We start from the raw sequence: 17,214 nt of genomic DNA, 5'->3' as shown, positions 1-17,214 counted from the left end.
CTTGTTCCAAATCTACTCAGTGTTTACAAATGTACAGTAAGCTGTGTGACTTGTCTTGACATTAAGATAATGCCTGTAATATATGAGTGATTCCACGCTTATGGGTACTGAAATGGGGACATGAACTTATTTTTAAAAATTCACCTAAAACCATTTCTTTTTTTACCATCAGGTCACAAAACATGTAATCTTTAATGAATGATATGTTAAAAGATAACTTTAATTTTCTGAGATGTAATAAAAACATATTTATATGCCAAAGTCAGAACATAACAGAAGTGTTGTGGACATATATATTCTCAATTTTAACAATGTAGAATTACTTTTTGAAACATCGGAAGGTGATGTTTTAGCAAATATAATTAATAAACATGTGTAGTAGAATAAACATACACATTCTTTCAATAAGATTAACATGGTATATAGCTAGATTGTAATTAATTTGTAACAGACGCGAGATGGACAATCGTAACAGAAGTAATGTAACAGACATCATTTTGGAACTCATAGGCTTGACTTTGGCATATAAATATGTTTTTATTACATCTCAGAAAATTAAAGTTATCTTTTAACATATCATTCATTAAAGATTACATGTTTTGTGACCTGATGGTAAAAAAAGAAATGGTTTTAGGTGAATAAGTTCATGTCCCCATTTGAGTACCCATAAGCATGGAATCACTCATATGAAAGTCTCCTCAACACTGATTTTACAGTGCTCATATATCATATCATGAATACTCCGTCAAAGTTTCAGTACATGTTCATTCTGGTTTGTGAAAAAGATGTGCACCAAGATTGTGCCATCTCTCTCTTTCACACACACGCCCTGTTCGATTGTATGAAAGCGAATATCAAAGATGATCTACAAATCCTGGTGCGATTCTTGTTTCTCCACTGTGTACTTATAGTATCGACTCTGCATGATGCAAAGTTCACTGCAGTTTGTCTTTGTTTTTTGTAGCTTTAAAAATACAAATAATCAAGACTTGTGATTTCACATCGCACATAATCACGCATGTGTCATCAGACCCTGTATCCAGACTCTAAAGAACATTTGAATAGTTTTGACAAGGCCAGACATCTCATCTCATTATCTCTAGCCGCTTTATCCTGTTCTACAGGGTCGCAGGCAAGCTGGAGCCTATCCCAGCTGACTACGGGCGAAAGGCGGGGTACACCCTGGACAAGTCACCAGGTCATCACAGGACTGACACATAGACACTGACAACCATTCACACTCACATTCACACCTACGGTCAATTTAGAGTCACCAGTTAACCTAACCTGCATGTCTTTGGACTGTGGGGGAAACCGGAGCACCCGGAGGAAACCCACGCGGACACGGGGAGAACATGCAAACTCTGCACAGAAAGGCCCTCGCCGGCCACGGGGCTTGAACCCGGACCTTCTTGCTGTGAGGCGACAGCGCTAACCACTACACCACCGTGCCACCGAAGGCCAGACGTGACAACTGATAATACCTGTTTACTTTTCTTTAAAAAAAAAAAGTTCCTGTTACTGCTGAACTTTGGTCTGGACCAGAGTTTGCATATATTGATTGTTGTATTTGATATAAAATATTCCTGTGCAAAAGTCTTAGGCAGTCATATATATATATATATATATATATATATATATATATATATATATATATATATATATATATATAAAATTTTATTTATTTTTTTTTGTTGTTCAAACTTTCTCTATTAGTTACAGAAAAATGTTTGTGTCCGTAAAGAGACACTTTTCAGGTTAAAGAAAACATAATAAAGGCTGCTGGGTTTTGCTGCAAAATGAAGAAGCGAGTGTGGCAATCAAAGTGTCCAGAAGAACTGTGGCTGGTTCTGCAAGATGCTCAGTAAAACCTACAGCTCATTTCCTTATCAAACTGTGATTTGACTTTTTTTTTTTTTTAAGCAAAGTGTCATCACACCAGATATTGATTTTGCTTCATTTATTACTGTTTACTGCTCTTTATAGTATTTAACATAGAAACACTTTCATTATTTTCGAAGGACTCTTTACAGGATTATTAAATTTTTTTTTTTTTTTTGTGCCATGTGCCTAAGACTTTTGCACGGTACCAGTATACATATTCTATCATCCATAGCTTATCTCCCCTTCACTTACTCCTCCGTATACACACAAACATACTGATTTTTTTTTCCCCCTCTGGGATTCCAGAGAGGGGTGTAGGATGAAGAACATAAGCTTTTTATAGCTTTATAGTGTTTTGAACTTGCATGAAGTTTAAGCGCATGTTTAATTAGCCCATTGGAGGGAATTCCTTTGGTGCAGTCATGATGTGGGATAAATGCCTCTGTTCATGGCCTTGAATTAATGTGGCAGGTCTGGCAGCCTTTTATTTACTTTAGACTTAGCAGTTACAACAATTATATACTCCTCCCTGTTCCTTGATCATAATAGAAATGTGTGGTGGTGTACTGAGGCTGGAGAAACTTTCTCCTGTTCTTCTGTTTCAGTTTCCCGTCCATGCACAAAGTAGCACATGCCTTTCTGCTTCATGGTTTTTAATGGAAGGACTTGACATTAACACAAATGGCCATAAAATGGAATAATTCTGCACAATGAGCTCCCGATGCTGTGCTTTGAAACGCACTATAGTCGAGTGACGCAGAGAGAGAGCTTACCTAACGGATTCGTTTGTTGTTTTAATGTTATGCTTATTATGTGTGGTGTTCTCTCTTCTCTTCTAGTTTTCACACAGAGGATGTGTAGATGTGCGAATTTGTGCGAGATGTTCTGGTAGAAACAAGTCTAATTGGACCCAGCTGTTTCAAAAAGACAGGCTCAGTGTTTTTTGCTTTGACCTTGTCTACCTTAAAATTCCCTGTGGATTCACAGTGCATGTCTGAAGTACTGTTACACTGCCAGAGTTGTGGTTGAAAATGGAGCAGCATAGAACACATGTTGGGAAGTCCAGGATCGAGAGCAGAATTTACCATGAAAGGAATTTGGTTCTCCTTTTGTGTCCACGTCCATGATAACACACTGCAGTTTTACCGTCCATAATAATAGACACTTCTGCTTGAATTTGGCCTCGGTCAGTATTTTGTCCTCCTTTTCATTCTGTGAAAAAGGCCTTAATTTAAAAACAATCAGTCTTAACCATAACGTTAAGCGATCTCCAAATTTTATTTTAATTTCTGGCTTTAAATATAGAACTCTCCCAGACTTTTCTTGAAAAAAAGCACAACTCCAGAAAGAGACTGAGATGCCTGTGGTATGCTGGAGTTCAGGGTCAGTTTCTTTTATTCGGATATTGCATGCATGAAGGGCCAACATTTTTGCAAGGTATATTTTAATAGACTTTCCAGCCTTAACTATGCTGGCAAGACCTAATGGTTCTGGGACGATTTTAAATGGTGCTGTGGGGTCTTAAGGCCTCTGCATGCTCTTGCGACAAGGCTTTCGCAGATAGCTTTTCGCAGACAGTTGTAATTTATTGTTGAGCGGGGAGTAATAGGCGTGCGCGATGTTATTCACCGGCACAACGCAAGGGGGCGCGAAGTCGCTAGGAGTAGTTGGTGGGTGTGGTTAGTGGAGTGTTTATCCTCCGGTTACTTATAATGACTAGAACTTTTTTTATTATTATTATTATTATTATTATAATGACTAGAACTGGAGTCGTATAGATGTACGTACTTCCTCAATCAACCGCTCTTCGTGCTGCTCCATCTTCGCTCGTGTTTTTAAAAATGGCGGTCGTGAAAACAAACCAAACCGGGAAAGTAGGGAAGCGGAAGTGCGTGTACAGCGGATGTAGAGTGGACCAATCGGAGCCCTCTTGTCTGCGGCGCTGTCTGCGAGGCTTCTGCGGTGGTCACAATTTTTGGGAGGTGTGCGCAGAGCGTCTGCGAAGGTGGGGGGGCTACGCAGACACTGTCTGCGACGCTATCTGCGAGGACTGGGTTGTCGGCATAAATTGGCCTTTAATCCGACACAGGAAATGATCGTTAACCCATGTGCACACTATCAGAAATAGGGGTACAGTAGGAGTCCATTTCTGTCCTCCAAGGTTACAGTCTATCTATATACTACTAAAGGAAGGCTGTGTGTCTCTCGGTCTGTTCACCTATGCAAATTGACACAGCTGGACGCACATACTCCATACTTTGCACGTGGATTAGTGATACCCCAGAGGGACCCAAGACAACATTTTCGTTTTTCTAAAACATGGGATTAGTGCTAATCCAACACACTTAATTTCCCATCGGCTCCATGCTCGTGCTAACACACTGTGCACAGCCTTGGCAGGGAATCCCCTCCCCGACTCACCTGAGAGTTTCGATTGTACAGGATCTCACAGTTGGTGCTCCTTGCTGGTGACTTCTGCTAGGGCTGGGACTACGTCACTGAGGAGATACGGGAAGCGATTTACATCATTTTGACAGAACGTGGTGAAAACATGCGTCCACTCAACCCAATTCCAAGCAGCTGTATGACCAACACAGCCCCTGTGAAGAGCACCATTCAGAGGAAGTCAGGTTCACAGGCAATCACTGCTAGTTTACACTAAAGTACCCCCTAGGGCTTGTTATTGGACCTCAAGGTAACTGTGTACCTTTTAAAGGTCAAAAAGGTACAGGTATGTTCCCAAGCAGTATATAAAGGGTATAAAGAAGTACCTTAGAGGGTCCTGTCCCAGTGACGAGCAGTTGTACCCTTAAAAATATAATAATGTAGTTTATTTTTTGAGAGTGTAGACATTGTGAGCTTTGTGGATTTTATTTATTTATTTAAGATGCCTTATGGTGCGATATTGAAAACGAGGCTCATTCTCTTGTTAAAAATGTGGAAAGTGCAAGCAGAATTCCTCCTCATGGTATTGCATGATCTGAAAATAAAAGTAAAATCGTAGGCGTTGTTCAAAACGAATAGACATGTCTGATTTGATTGTTCTGACTTGTATTTGTTCTTGCATGCTTCAGGCAGCGGGTTAATTGGGCTGTTGGGTTTGTGTAGAGCTGAAGACTGAGTGGAACTTGTGTGCTGTTAGAGCCGGAGTGGGTGTGTGAAAGTGTGTGGTTGGGAGTGAATGATGGCGGTTTTGTCACCACCCCCAGCCCGAGTTAGGACAGACAGCAAGCAGCTGATCTCTGTTGGAGTTAAACTGCCACAGGGAAAATGTGGGAAAATGGACACTCCTCTTGTATTGTGTTACTGCGTGGAGTGAAGAATTTTCTTTTAAAAAAAAAAAGGGTGGTGGTGGGGGGGGATGTCTGCAGTAAGAACAAGGTCATCCAGGACATGCGTGCACTACAGTGCTGAAATAATAAAACCTTGGCTTTAGTCAGGCCATCACTGGACACTGCTGTGAATTGTCAGGATGTACAGTGAAGATCTGGCTATGGTGCTTCTCTAGAGAGCTTTTATGATGTCACTCCGAGACCCATGGAGTACGCCACTGATCCCATGGGTCTACTTGGGATGTAGAGTTAAATGTGGCCGCTGAAGAAAGGAGTCGGTCGAAGAAACTATATTTTTAGTGCAGCTCGGAAGCTGGGTTTGTTTGGCTGTCGGATGTGTTTTAATCGAGGAAGTAATTGTCGCTCTCTTGCCTTGAGAGGCTTGTCTAGTGTTCCTGCGAGTGTGTTTAACCCTGAAGGAGACCATCTTCGGTTGCAGTAAGTATAGGTGACGGTTTGTGCATACAGTACTATCGTGTCCATCTTAAAATCAGTTCCAGTAATTCACTTGATTTTGATTCCTTTATGGTATTGTATCTTAAAACCCACTTCACCTGTTTATCAGGCGTACATTTTGTAATTCTCATGGACCTTCTTGAGCGACAACAAAATATTGCAGCAGATTCATCATGTTGGGTAACAGTCGTTCCTTTCTCAATATATTTCAGAGATTACTTTTTTTTCTTCTTCACCATATGTCTTATCTAAAACATTTCTTTGTAGATAAAAAGCTCCCTTGGGAGTCTTTCTTTTACAAATGCTCAGACTTGGGCAACAAAAGCATAGATTCTTAACATTCTTCTCCTGTTAGGCAGATAATTCGAATAGACTGTTTTGCAAAGCTCATTCTTGCTCTTTTGGGGAGATTTATTGCTCCAGGAACAGCATGTCACAAAGGTAGAAAGGTCTGTTTATTTCATATTTGGATCTTGCTGAATATTATTGTCCCACTGAAAGCTCTGACTTAACTCTGTGTCCTCTGAGCCAATATGTGAGAACAGCATCTGTTTCTGTGTAACATTGCTAAGAAGTTATAAAATCTTTTAACTGCCTGAAGCGTCATGTGCGGAAGACGGTCACTCCGTCTGTCTCTAATTAGCGAATGAGTCCTTGATATCCACTGGCTAAGTTGTGGTTTTTGGAGGAGTGGGGGGTGAGGTGGCAGTCGTTTCACAGGTCATGTAGTGGTTAGAGTGTTTTATCAGCTGGAGGAACAAATGCTTTCTAGTTGCAGTTGACTCAGTGCCAGCTGGGCAGTTACACATCTGGTGTGTGCTGTGGTGGTTTCTTAGGCTTGGCTTTTAATGGCAGCAAAAGGAGTGACAGAAAAACAGAACTAATACAAAGTAGTCCTGATGTATCTGCTGCTCCTTTTGTTGTTATTTTTAATGTTTTAACAAATAGTTAATATTTTGAGCTTTTTTTTTTATTTTATAACCCTTCTTTCAAGTGAGATGTGAGGCTTTGTTGAGGTTTGCAGGCATACGGTATATAGAACATTTCATCGTTTGGTTCAATCCTGAGCTCGGCTTACTGCATGGAGTTTTGCATGTTCACCTCATGTTCATGGGTTCATTCTGGTTCTCTGGGTTTATCCAACCTCCCAAAGCATGCTGGTAGAGGAATTGCTCCGAGTGTGGATGAGTGCTGTGTGATGGACTGGCATCCCATTCAGGGTGCATTCTTTAACATCATAGCCAGTGTTCCCACGATAGGCTCTGGATCCACCTCCACCCTGACCAGGGCAAAGTGATTTCTGAAGATGAATAGATGAATGAATATTGGACGTTATTTCATGTTTGATTTAAGAATAGTAAGTCCTAAGTTGTTGATGGTAACTTAAAAAAAAGAAAAAAGAGAGAGAAGCTTAAGTGGTTTTTTTTTTATTATTATTATTTTTTTTTTTTTAAATCCTCCTCATAAAAACTGCTCTTTGGAGTCGTGATAACACAACAACAGGGCTTTCCCTTTTTGTGCATGTTTCACAATAGCATAAATAGACTTGAACACATTGTGAACTGCCCCCTGCATATTTATGGAGGAGTTGCCCTTGGGTCATGCCATAAACACCATTTAAAGGGACTTCAGCTCCTTTTTGCACCATTTCAAACTATCTCCACTCTGGCAGCTATGCACAATGTGTTTGGGTTTGGTAAGGCAGTGTAGCGTGCACACGCAGAACTCCACTCAGCCACTGAGAGATAATTGCCAAACCTCTCGTGGCCGTTGGTTTTGGTGCAGCAGGTTGTCCGCTTGTAGCAGAGCTCAAAGATTACACTGAGGAACAATGCAGGACTTAATCCCTGAAGAATTCCTGCTGCTGTGATCTTTGATCTTGTTCCCATTCGAAAGGCAGAAGCTCACTGGGATAGCAGGAGGGGAGATCACGAGCCTGTTCTCCAGAATTAATTTAATTTAATTCAAGAATGGAGAACTAATCTGTGTTGTCAAGGGTTCGTTACTGATGTGGGAAGTGCAGCAGTCTTCCCCTTCTCAGCCCCATTAAAGAAACCTGTCCATGATCATGCTGCAGTGAATAAAAAGATGCATGCAGTTTGCACTCAAACCCACAGACGTTCTGCTCTTACACTCTGAGAAAACAAAGTACATCATTGTACCTTTAGGGGTACAATGGCTTGTCACTGGGGCAGGACCCTCTAAGGTACTCGTTTGTACCCTTTATATACTGATTGGGAACATGTATGTACCTTTTTGACCCTAAAAAGGTACACATGGCTACCCTGAAGTCCAGTAATAAACCTTAGGGGGTACATTAGTGTAGACTGTACCTTGGGGGACAGAAACGGGCTCCAACTGTAACCCTATTTCTGACAGTGTGTCCTACAGTGAAGTAGTAAACTTTCATTTTCTGCCTTTGACTTTGAGTTCCATTCTCCTTTAGCCACTTGTCCTTTGTTTTGGAGCTTTTCTTTTGGCTAAGAGTGATTAGATATGTAGAGTTGCCTTTACCTGTTTGCACAGTGTGATATTACGTAGTGTGAGTTAACATTTTGGAGCATGGATTTGAAATCCATATTTGGTCTGAACCAGGGGTTGCATGTCTGTCTGACTGATCCATAGCTTGTCTGAAATGTTTTGTCGAACCCCCCCCCCCCCCCCCCCCCCCTTTATTTTTTTTTTTAAGGGGAGTTTACTTAATTAATGCAGTCTTTTGGTATGTACATTTCTATCAATGGACTGTGTTCTCAATTCTGTGAATTGATCATTTTTTAAATCTAGGACTTATTATAAATAAATTTTTATATAAAGTCTAAATGGGGAAGCATTACTGTTCAGTTTTTGGTTTAAGTGTTTGCTTGACCTGCTCATGACCACAACTACATTCAGTCCAGATCTGGAAAGCTTCACCACTGCAGTTCTGCCAGCCCACTAGCTTTCTCTGCCCACTGGCAAATATTCATTGAGGTGGCAAGTGGCTGGCACAAGCTAATACAGAACACTGATTTACTCTGTGCACTGGAATGGCAGGAATTTCTCTCTCTCATGCCGATAACACTCCATAGCCATTTCCCTTAGAACGGAGGGCAAAGCAGGGGGCAGCTGGAATGCGTGGCTCTGAGCTAACTCCATGGATCTGAATACTTGGGCCCTGAAGAAAGGTCCATATAGAAGCACAAATATGTCAAAATATTTAAGTTGCATTAATAGTCTTGACTGGAGGGAGGAAAAAAGTTGACAGTGGTGGTGGTTGTTTATGTACTGTGGCTGCTAGAATGAGGACGCTATTTTGAAGATGCTGTGACTTCCTGGGACCATTGAATCAGATTGGAGAGGCTATTAAGTATAATCAGTGGATATTTCTAGAGAATTATTATATTGCTCGTTTCTAAAATTCATATTGTGTGTTTTTTTTGTTTGTTTGTTTGTTTGTTTGTTTGTTTTATATAAACAGTCATATTAGAAATTGAGAAGTAGGCACCAGATAACAGCTTTAAACATTAATGTGAGTCTGGAAAACACAAGTTTCATTTGTCCTCTGTTTCAGGTATGTTTTGCTTTTGCAGTGTCTGAAGCTTGAGTGACATGCCAGAGAAGTCTCATCACAGTCGTCGTCGTCGTCGTCATCATCATCGGGTCTCAATGGGTGAAGGTAAGTTCCTCAATTTCTAATGCATTTTTGTGTTTTTAGAGATCCAAACACCATTTATTTCTAACATCTCCATGAGCAGGCCGTATGGTGACGTGGAGGGAGTAGCACAGCACTGGGCCTCATAACATACAGCAACTCTCTATAGTTCTTATTAGCAGTGGTGGATTTAGGTATGAGTGACACAAACAACCGCCCAGGGCAGAACAGGGCACTTGCACAAACGAACAAATTTGAGCAGTGACATTTGCACAATTGGTTTTCTGTCCGTCATTTGCATGACACATCTGATGACGCTGTGTAGGTGAATTAATCTGTCTGAGTGAGCACCCTGATTGTAGTTTGTGAACTAGGCAGGATATTTCCTGGTCTCCCACTCAGAAATACAAGATGGGGAGGGTAGTGGGGATAGGTTGACCTATGACCTCAAGTCTACTCACCGGAAGCCCAAGGTAGATGGAGCAGGGGAATCTATCAAATGGCGCACTACTAACTTTGTACAGTACGAATGCAAGTAGGAAAATCGGAGGAGAAACGTGCAAAAGATAAAGGTATGCAGCTAGGTCATCTCTGAGTTGTTGTTGTTGTTGTTATTATTCATGTCATGAAATGTGCTAGTGTAATACTTATGTTTGTTAGCCTATGTTGCTATTTTGCTTGCTATGCTATTACACATAGGGGGGTGATATCCCATTTTCTGTGTAGCTAGTTTATATAACCTGGGATAAATGTACTTCTGTGCACTGAAGGAAAAAAAAAAGTTTTGAACACTGACCCAACAAGCTGTATGTAATCACTGGGTAGAAAAAAAAAAAAGTTCATAGCATAACATTTCAAACAAAACTCTTTCTTTTAAAAATGGTTGGATGAAAAAGAACTGGTACTTTTGGTCATTAAACATGGTAATTCAAACTGTCTCTGTGAAAACGGATAGTTCTCACCATGTTTACTGACCAAAAGGATCAGATATTTCACAAAAGCTAGAGGTCTAGCTAGATTTGCTAAACTAGGCTCTTATTAAACATTTGTGGTTTTGAATGGATTAAGTCTCCACATTCAACGTGCAGTACAGGAGCTTCAAAGTTTGGGAGAATAGCAGGGTACAAATAATTTACAGCAGGGTACAAAATGGTAAAATGTCTGCGTGCAGGTGTATGTATATATATGTGTGTGTATATATATATATATATATATATATATATATATAAGAGAGAGATATGCAAGTACGAATTTTTCATGGGGCGGGATGGTTTGGAACAGGCCATCTAAAATTGGGATAACATTTACCCGGGACGGGTATTTGAGGCGGGTCATCTAGCTTAAGCTTGATTAGCGTTGTTACGCATGCCAGTGTTTCCCACAGAAATTTTGGAGACTATGGGGGCAAGCCATGGGGGAGGCGCGGGGGTTGTTTAAAATCGAGTGATATGTTAAATATTAAGTTATTACTGAAAAACTATTGATAAAAAAAACAGACACTGAGAAATGGTCCTATAAACAACTTTACCAATATAAAAGATTACCAGGACTACAAAAATGCAGAAAAATGGGCTTTACTTATCCAAATGCACCTGTTGGTTCAAAAGTTAAAGTGCAGAGAACCTCACAGCACAACATGAAGTTACCTTCAAATATAATGTAAATGCCTCAGCTTTCATGTAAGAAAAAAAACTATTAATACTAGTACTGTGTGCAGGCAGTCTCTCCTGAAGACTAAATTAAACAATAATTATAAACTAATAAAATAAATGGCTCAGGCTTCATAGAAGAAAAAAAAACAATTTGAACAGAATCTCACAGTATGATGCTGAAGCTGCCTAAACAATGGAAAATAAAATACCATTTTGGCAAAAACGTTGGCATCCATTAATTTCTTGTATTAAGTAAAAAATATGTTGCCAGATACTGCTGACATTTTACAGCCCAAAATATGTTCAAAACCCGCCGAAATGCACTTAAAACCGCCCAAATTGGGCGGGAAACCACTCAATCTGGCAACACAGGTGGCAGTAATGGCTGCACTCGTGTCGAGGATGTAAACACAGTTGACGCGGCAACGGACATACATGACATAGTGGATGTAATTTACGTTCACAACTTATTTTGCTGTCAGAAATATTTAATATTAAATTTTGTGACTCGACTGACAATAGCCGGCGGCATAACAAGCCATAGCCGGCGATTTGCCGCCGGTGACCGGCTACTTTTGAGACTGCTGCAGCAATGTCTGAATACCAGGTCTACAGCCAGAGTGGATTTTATTTTATTTATTTATTTTTAAACTTGTAGGATATCATCCATCAATAGGTCTTTCTTCTAGCTGGCTGGCAAATGTGCTTGGCACTGATGTACCACTTGCTGAAGAATGCCAGCATGTCTCAGGCTCCATCTCTCCTCCTTCCTTTTTCATAATCAACAGGAGCCAAGAAAAGCCTGGGACTAGAGAGGGGAAAGTTCTACCTATTTTTACACAATAAATGCTTCATTCAGCACCATCTCTCAATTCACCAGGCTTTGTTCTAGGATTAATAAATGACAGGTTGAGATGGTAAAAGGGAATGTTGTGCTTCAGGAAAGAAGCTGAGGATAGAATGTGGATGGTTGCCTGTGGTTAAGATAAATAAAACAAAAAAATAGCGGAGTTTAGACTTGTTCCATAGTCTTGATCAGACTTGATTCGTTTTTTAGCAGTTATATTAAAAATGTTTGTCCAGGTGGCCATGTTTGGTCTGTATAGCATATAGACACACACACACACACACACACTCTCTTTCTCTCTCTCGTGTTCTTGTCTTTTTTTGGAAGTGAACATATTCTGAAAGCCTGATTCATTTTGAAACTCCAGACAGATGAGAGTTGTATCCATGCCTTTCGGCACTAGTAAACTTGACTCAATATCTAGATGATGTCTTTAACAGAACGATGATGATCCAAAGCCTTCATGACTCTCTCACCACATTCCTGCCCCAGGACAATCTGTAAGCGCAGGGTCTTTTCAAATCTCCTCTGTTTGGCTGCGACCAAAGAAGAATAGCATATGCCCCATGCATGAATGCAGCAGTTCAGCAAGGACAATTGATGAAAGCAGCCTTTGGACAGGAATTTACTGTCTTTTTATTGCACTAATGCACAGCGCACCCTTTTCTCTCATTATTTTCTCACATATTTTTCTGCATCACAATAGCTTGCATATCCAAAACCTTTACAGTGGATTAGTCTGATTTTTAGCTTTTGACTTTGTTGGTCCATTGCACTTTTTGTTAGGAGCTGCTAGTTTGTCCACAGCAAAAGAGCTATTGATAACGCTGGGGGTGGTTAGTGTGAGAGGGAAGGCACTTATTGTGAACATTAGCTTAATGAGGCATTCCATGTAGCCATGGAGATTTCCTTCGACTACCCCTTTTAAACTGAGAGAGACTGGCCTCAACCAAGTTGTGGAGAAGTGTCAAATGTTTTCATTTTAGCCTCACCCATCAACAGAACATGTTCGTTCAACTGGATTCCCACATCTCGCTTTGCACTGTGTCACCCAGACTGAGGATCTCCTGTGGATTTTCAGGCTCACTGGTAAAGTTTGCAATGAGCTTACACCTCGACATCCTCTCCACCTGACAGATGGTCTATGTTGTTGGAAGGAAATGGAGATTTGAATAGAGGTACTTCAGAAGGGGGCAAGAAGGTCTGTGTAATACCATTGGGGTTAATTGGCTCTATAGGCTCCTGCTGTTCTTATGGGAAAGTTGGGCTGATTTGTCCTGCAATGCTGCATTGAACCTTTCGAAGGAATCTACCATGTTTTTGGGGAAAAGGGTTTTTATTTTTTGAGGAATTACGCTATGGCAACCCATTTGATCTGTGGACTGTTTGATGGTCTAGTGTTGCGTGCATGTTAGAAAATTCCTTTCTCTAGTGGAATCTCTGCCTTGTATTCCAAGGTGATCATTAGCTGGATATCTCTGACGTAATTTGACACAACTGTCAGGAAAATGTAGATTTTAATTATTGTTCAGCTTAACCACAGTTCTGTGATGTTTTGAGAAGTTGAATATTCCTTGGCCTTTGATAATTTCCCCTCTGATGCTATCTGGGAATTTGGCCCTGTTCCTCCCTGAGCCCTGCAATCTTTTTTTCAAATTATAAGACAGAAGTGGAGACGCAAACACTAAGTGGTTTTAAATTGTGGGGTTTGCGTGAAGATAACGAGATATGATGTTTCAGTTCTGTGGTCTAATGTGGATGCTTGAACTGAATGCTATGTCAGAGTTGGAGCTCGTGCTGATGGCATGTGATGGTCTGTGAACTCTGTTTTAAAAGGAGTGAGGTGCACTTGTGGTCTTGAGGGACGTATGACAAGCACGTGAGATGGAATGTCCAAACTAGATTCCTTCACTTGTAAGCATGTGTTACAGGAGTCTGTGATGATTGCTCATTGATGGACAGATATCCTTATTATCTGGAATGTCTGCTGAATTTATGTGATTAGTCCCAGCTGTACTTAGTGCTATACATGCTGTATATGGTTTCTAAATTATGGCCTGGATGAATGACTATTTGGTAAAATCTGCCTTCATGATCTAATCGAACAAAATCGGCTGCTGTTTAGAAATGAGACTATAAGGCCAAGTTTACATTAGACCGTATCTGTCTCGTTTTCTTCATGGATGCACTGTCCGTTTACATTAAACCGCCTGGAAACGCCAGGAAACGGGAATCCGCCAGGGTCCACGTATTCAATCCAGATCGTGTCTGGTCCGGTGCTGTGTAAACATTGAGAATACGCGGATACGCTGTGCTGAGCTCTAGCTGGCGTCGTCATTGGACAACGTCACTGTGACATCCACCTTCCTGATTCGCTGGCGTTGGTCATGTGACGCGACTGCTGAAAAACGGCGCAGACTTCCGCCTTGTATCACCTTTCATTAAAGAGTATAAAAGTATGAAAATACTGCAAATACTAATGCAAATACTGCCCATTGTGTAGTTATGATGGTCTTTAGGCTTGCCATCCTTCCACTTGCAAGTGGTAAGTGACACGCATGCCCGACATGCACTGAGATCACACACACGGCGGCTCAGTCCCAAATCACTGCTCGTGCGCTCCACTCGCGCGCTCTGTGAGCTGCGCAGGGCCGGAGTGCGCACCCTCCAGAGGGCACTCGCTGTTCAGGGCGGAGTGATTTGGAGCGCAGGATGCCTGCGGAGCCGAGCGTATCCGTGTATTGGCGTTGCTGTGTGCACGCGAATCGTGTATTGGCGTTGCTGTGTGCACACTAATCGTTTTAAAAACGTTAATCTGATGATCCGCTGATATGGTCTAATGTAAACACCACTTAAGTAAGATGGAATTGAAGTGGAAGACGGTGACAATTTGCTTTGTCTCGCTCACCCTGAGCATCTCTCGGTGAATAACTGGATTTGCTTCCTGCTTCCAGTACCATGGTATTTTGCTGCCACCTGACGTGGGGCATTGTTTTCAAGGAACACCCGTCCTTTGTACCTTCTCATGTCAAGAACTTTGGAGTGTTCACAGTATTCCCTGTGTGTATTTCAGGGTGCTAGTTTTGTAGTCAGGATGTAAACAGAGATGTGATTTCAAGTGAAATTAAAATACAGTGGTGCTTGAAAGTTTGTGAACCTTTTAGAATTTTCTATATTTCTGCATAAATATGACCTAAAACATCAGATTTTCACACAAGTCCTAAAAGTAGATGAAGAGAACCTAGTTAAACAAATGAGACAAAAATATTATACTTGGTAATTTATTTATTGAGGAAAATGATCCAATATTACATATCTGTGAGTGCCAAAAGTATGTGAACCTCTAGGATTAGCAGTTAATTTGAAGGTGAAATTAGTCAGGTGTTTTCAATGGATGGGATGACAAACAGGTGTGAGTGGGCACCCTGTTTTATTTAAAGAACAGGGATCTATCGAAGTCTGATCTTCACAACACATGTTTCTGGAAGTGTATCATGGCATGAACAATGGAGATTTCTGAGGACCTCAGGTAAAGCGTTGTTGATGCTCATCAGGCTGGAAAAGGTTACAAAACCATCTCTAAGGCCCTGTCCACACGGCAACGGATTCAGGTGAATCTGATAAAATTGTTTATCGTTTCGGCCTGGCGTCCACACGGCACCGGTGTTTTGGGTGCCCCAAAACGCAATCTTTTGAGAACGGGTTCCAGAGTGGAAAGATCTGGCAACGGCACCGTTGCGAAGTCGTCTGGATGAGTAGAACGGATTTGTTTACGATGACGTCACAACCACATGTGCTTCACGCCAGGTAAAAGTGTAACGAACTCGATGCGAGTTGTCAACAAATCCTATAACTTGGTTCATGAAACGCGCTTACAAAATATTTTCACTGTGAATATTTATTGTGTAATGGTGCAAAGTGAGAGAGAGAGTCAATCCCGCCAGCAAAAATAGGGAAAAAAAGGAGCGATCTCACCTCTTCAGATGTTGGTTTAAGTCCTACAATACATTCCTCAAAAAGGGCGTAGAAGAACAAATTAATCCATCAATGTGTAGCATTCAATTTATTCCGGACCATTAAAGACGCCGTCTTCCGCGTAGAATCATGCGTCATCCTCGCCACCATATTGGATGGGTCAAAGCGGAAAATAAAGATGCCTCATTCATGTGCTGAGTTTAACTGTACCAACAGGTTTGCCGTCCAAACGAGATCACATGGGATTACCTTTCACAGGTTAGACTGGAAAAATACTTTTCATTGTATTTGGTCATTATAACGTAATTTTACGAACAGATTTTTCTGACTTTGTGGCTAATATGAAGTCTCGCGCATAATAGTTTATGCGCATGCGTCCTTACTTCTTCTATTGTTGTGGTGTCTCCGATGGGACCGTCTTACAGCGCACCTAGAGGTGTGGCATGTGTATTGCATCGTTTTCAGCAAGCGTTGCTTTGCCATATGTACCTGATATTTTACTGATCCGTTGCCCATGTGGATGCGAGATATATATATATATATATATATATATATATATATATATATATATATATATATATGTATATATATTTTATTTATTTATTTATTTATTTATTTATTTATTTTTTTAATCTCGTTGTCGTGTGGATGTAGCCTAAAGAGTTTGGACTCCACCGATCCACAGTCAGACAGATTGTGTACAAATGGAGGAAATTCAAGAACATTGTTACCCTCTCCAGGAGTGGTCAACCAACAAAGATCACTCCAAGAGCAAGGCGTGTAATAATCCGCGAGGTCACAAAGGACCCCAGGGTAACTGCTAAGCAACTGAAGGCCTCTCTCGCATTAGCTAATGTTCATGAGTCCACCATCAAGAGAACACTGAACAACAATGGTGTGCATGGCAGGGTTGCAAGGAGAAAGCCACTGCTCTCCAAAAAGAACATTGCTGCTTGTCTGCAGTTTGCTAAAGATCACGTGGACAAGCCGGAAGGCTATTGGAAAAATGTTTTGTGGACAGATGAGACCAAAATAGAACTTTTTGGTTTAAACGAGAAGCATTAATTTTGGAGAAAGGAAAACCCTGCATTCCAGCATAAGAACCTTATCCCATCTGTGAAACATGGTGGTGATGGTATCATGGTTTGGGCCCATTTTGCTGCATCTGGGCCAGGATGGCTTGCCATCATTGATGGAACAATGAATTCTGAATTATACCAGTGAATTCTAAAGGAAAATGTCAGGACATCTGTCCATGACCTGAATCTCAAGAGAAGGTGGGTCATGCAGCAAGACAACGACCCTAAGCACACAAGTTGTTCGACCAAAGAATGGTTAAAGAAGAATAAAGTTAATGTTTTGGAATGTCCAAGTCAAAGTCCTGACCTTAATCCAATCGAAATGTTGCGGAAGGATCTGAAGCAAGCAGTTCATGTG

General features: G+C 41.0%; 1 protein-coding gene across 3 annotated transcripts in view; it reads left to right on the top strand.

The window, feature by feature from the left end:
- Positions 1-17,214, top strand: part of LOC132894318 (pleckstrin homology domain-containing family G member 3) — a 63,834-nt gene that overhangs the window by 531 nt on the left and 46,089 nt on the right. For 2 of the 3 annotated variants that reach the window (XM_060933982.1, XM_060933984.1), the window contains exon 2: positions 9,223-9,327. In XM_060933982.1, coding sequence (XP_060789965.1) covers positions 9,261-9,327 — 67 coding nt within the window. In that variant the 5' untranslated portion in view covers positions 9,223-9,260. The remainder of the gene's footprint in view (positions 1-9,222; positions 9,328-17,214) is intronic. The other variant, XM_060933983.1, reaches the window with a different exon arrangement.

The sequence above is a fragment of the Neoarius graeffei genome, chromosome 11 (assembly GCF_027579695.1).
Source record: "Neoarius graeffei isolate fNeoGra1 chromosome 11, fNeoGra1.pri, whole genome shotgun sequence".
In the NCBI taxonomy this organism is placed as follows: domain Eukaryota; kingdom Metazoa; phylum Chordata; class Actinopteri; order Siluriformes; family Ariidae; genus Neoarius; species Neoarius graeffei.
This window is presented reverse-complemented; position numbering and strand designations above follow the sequence as displayed.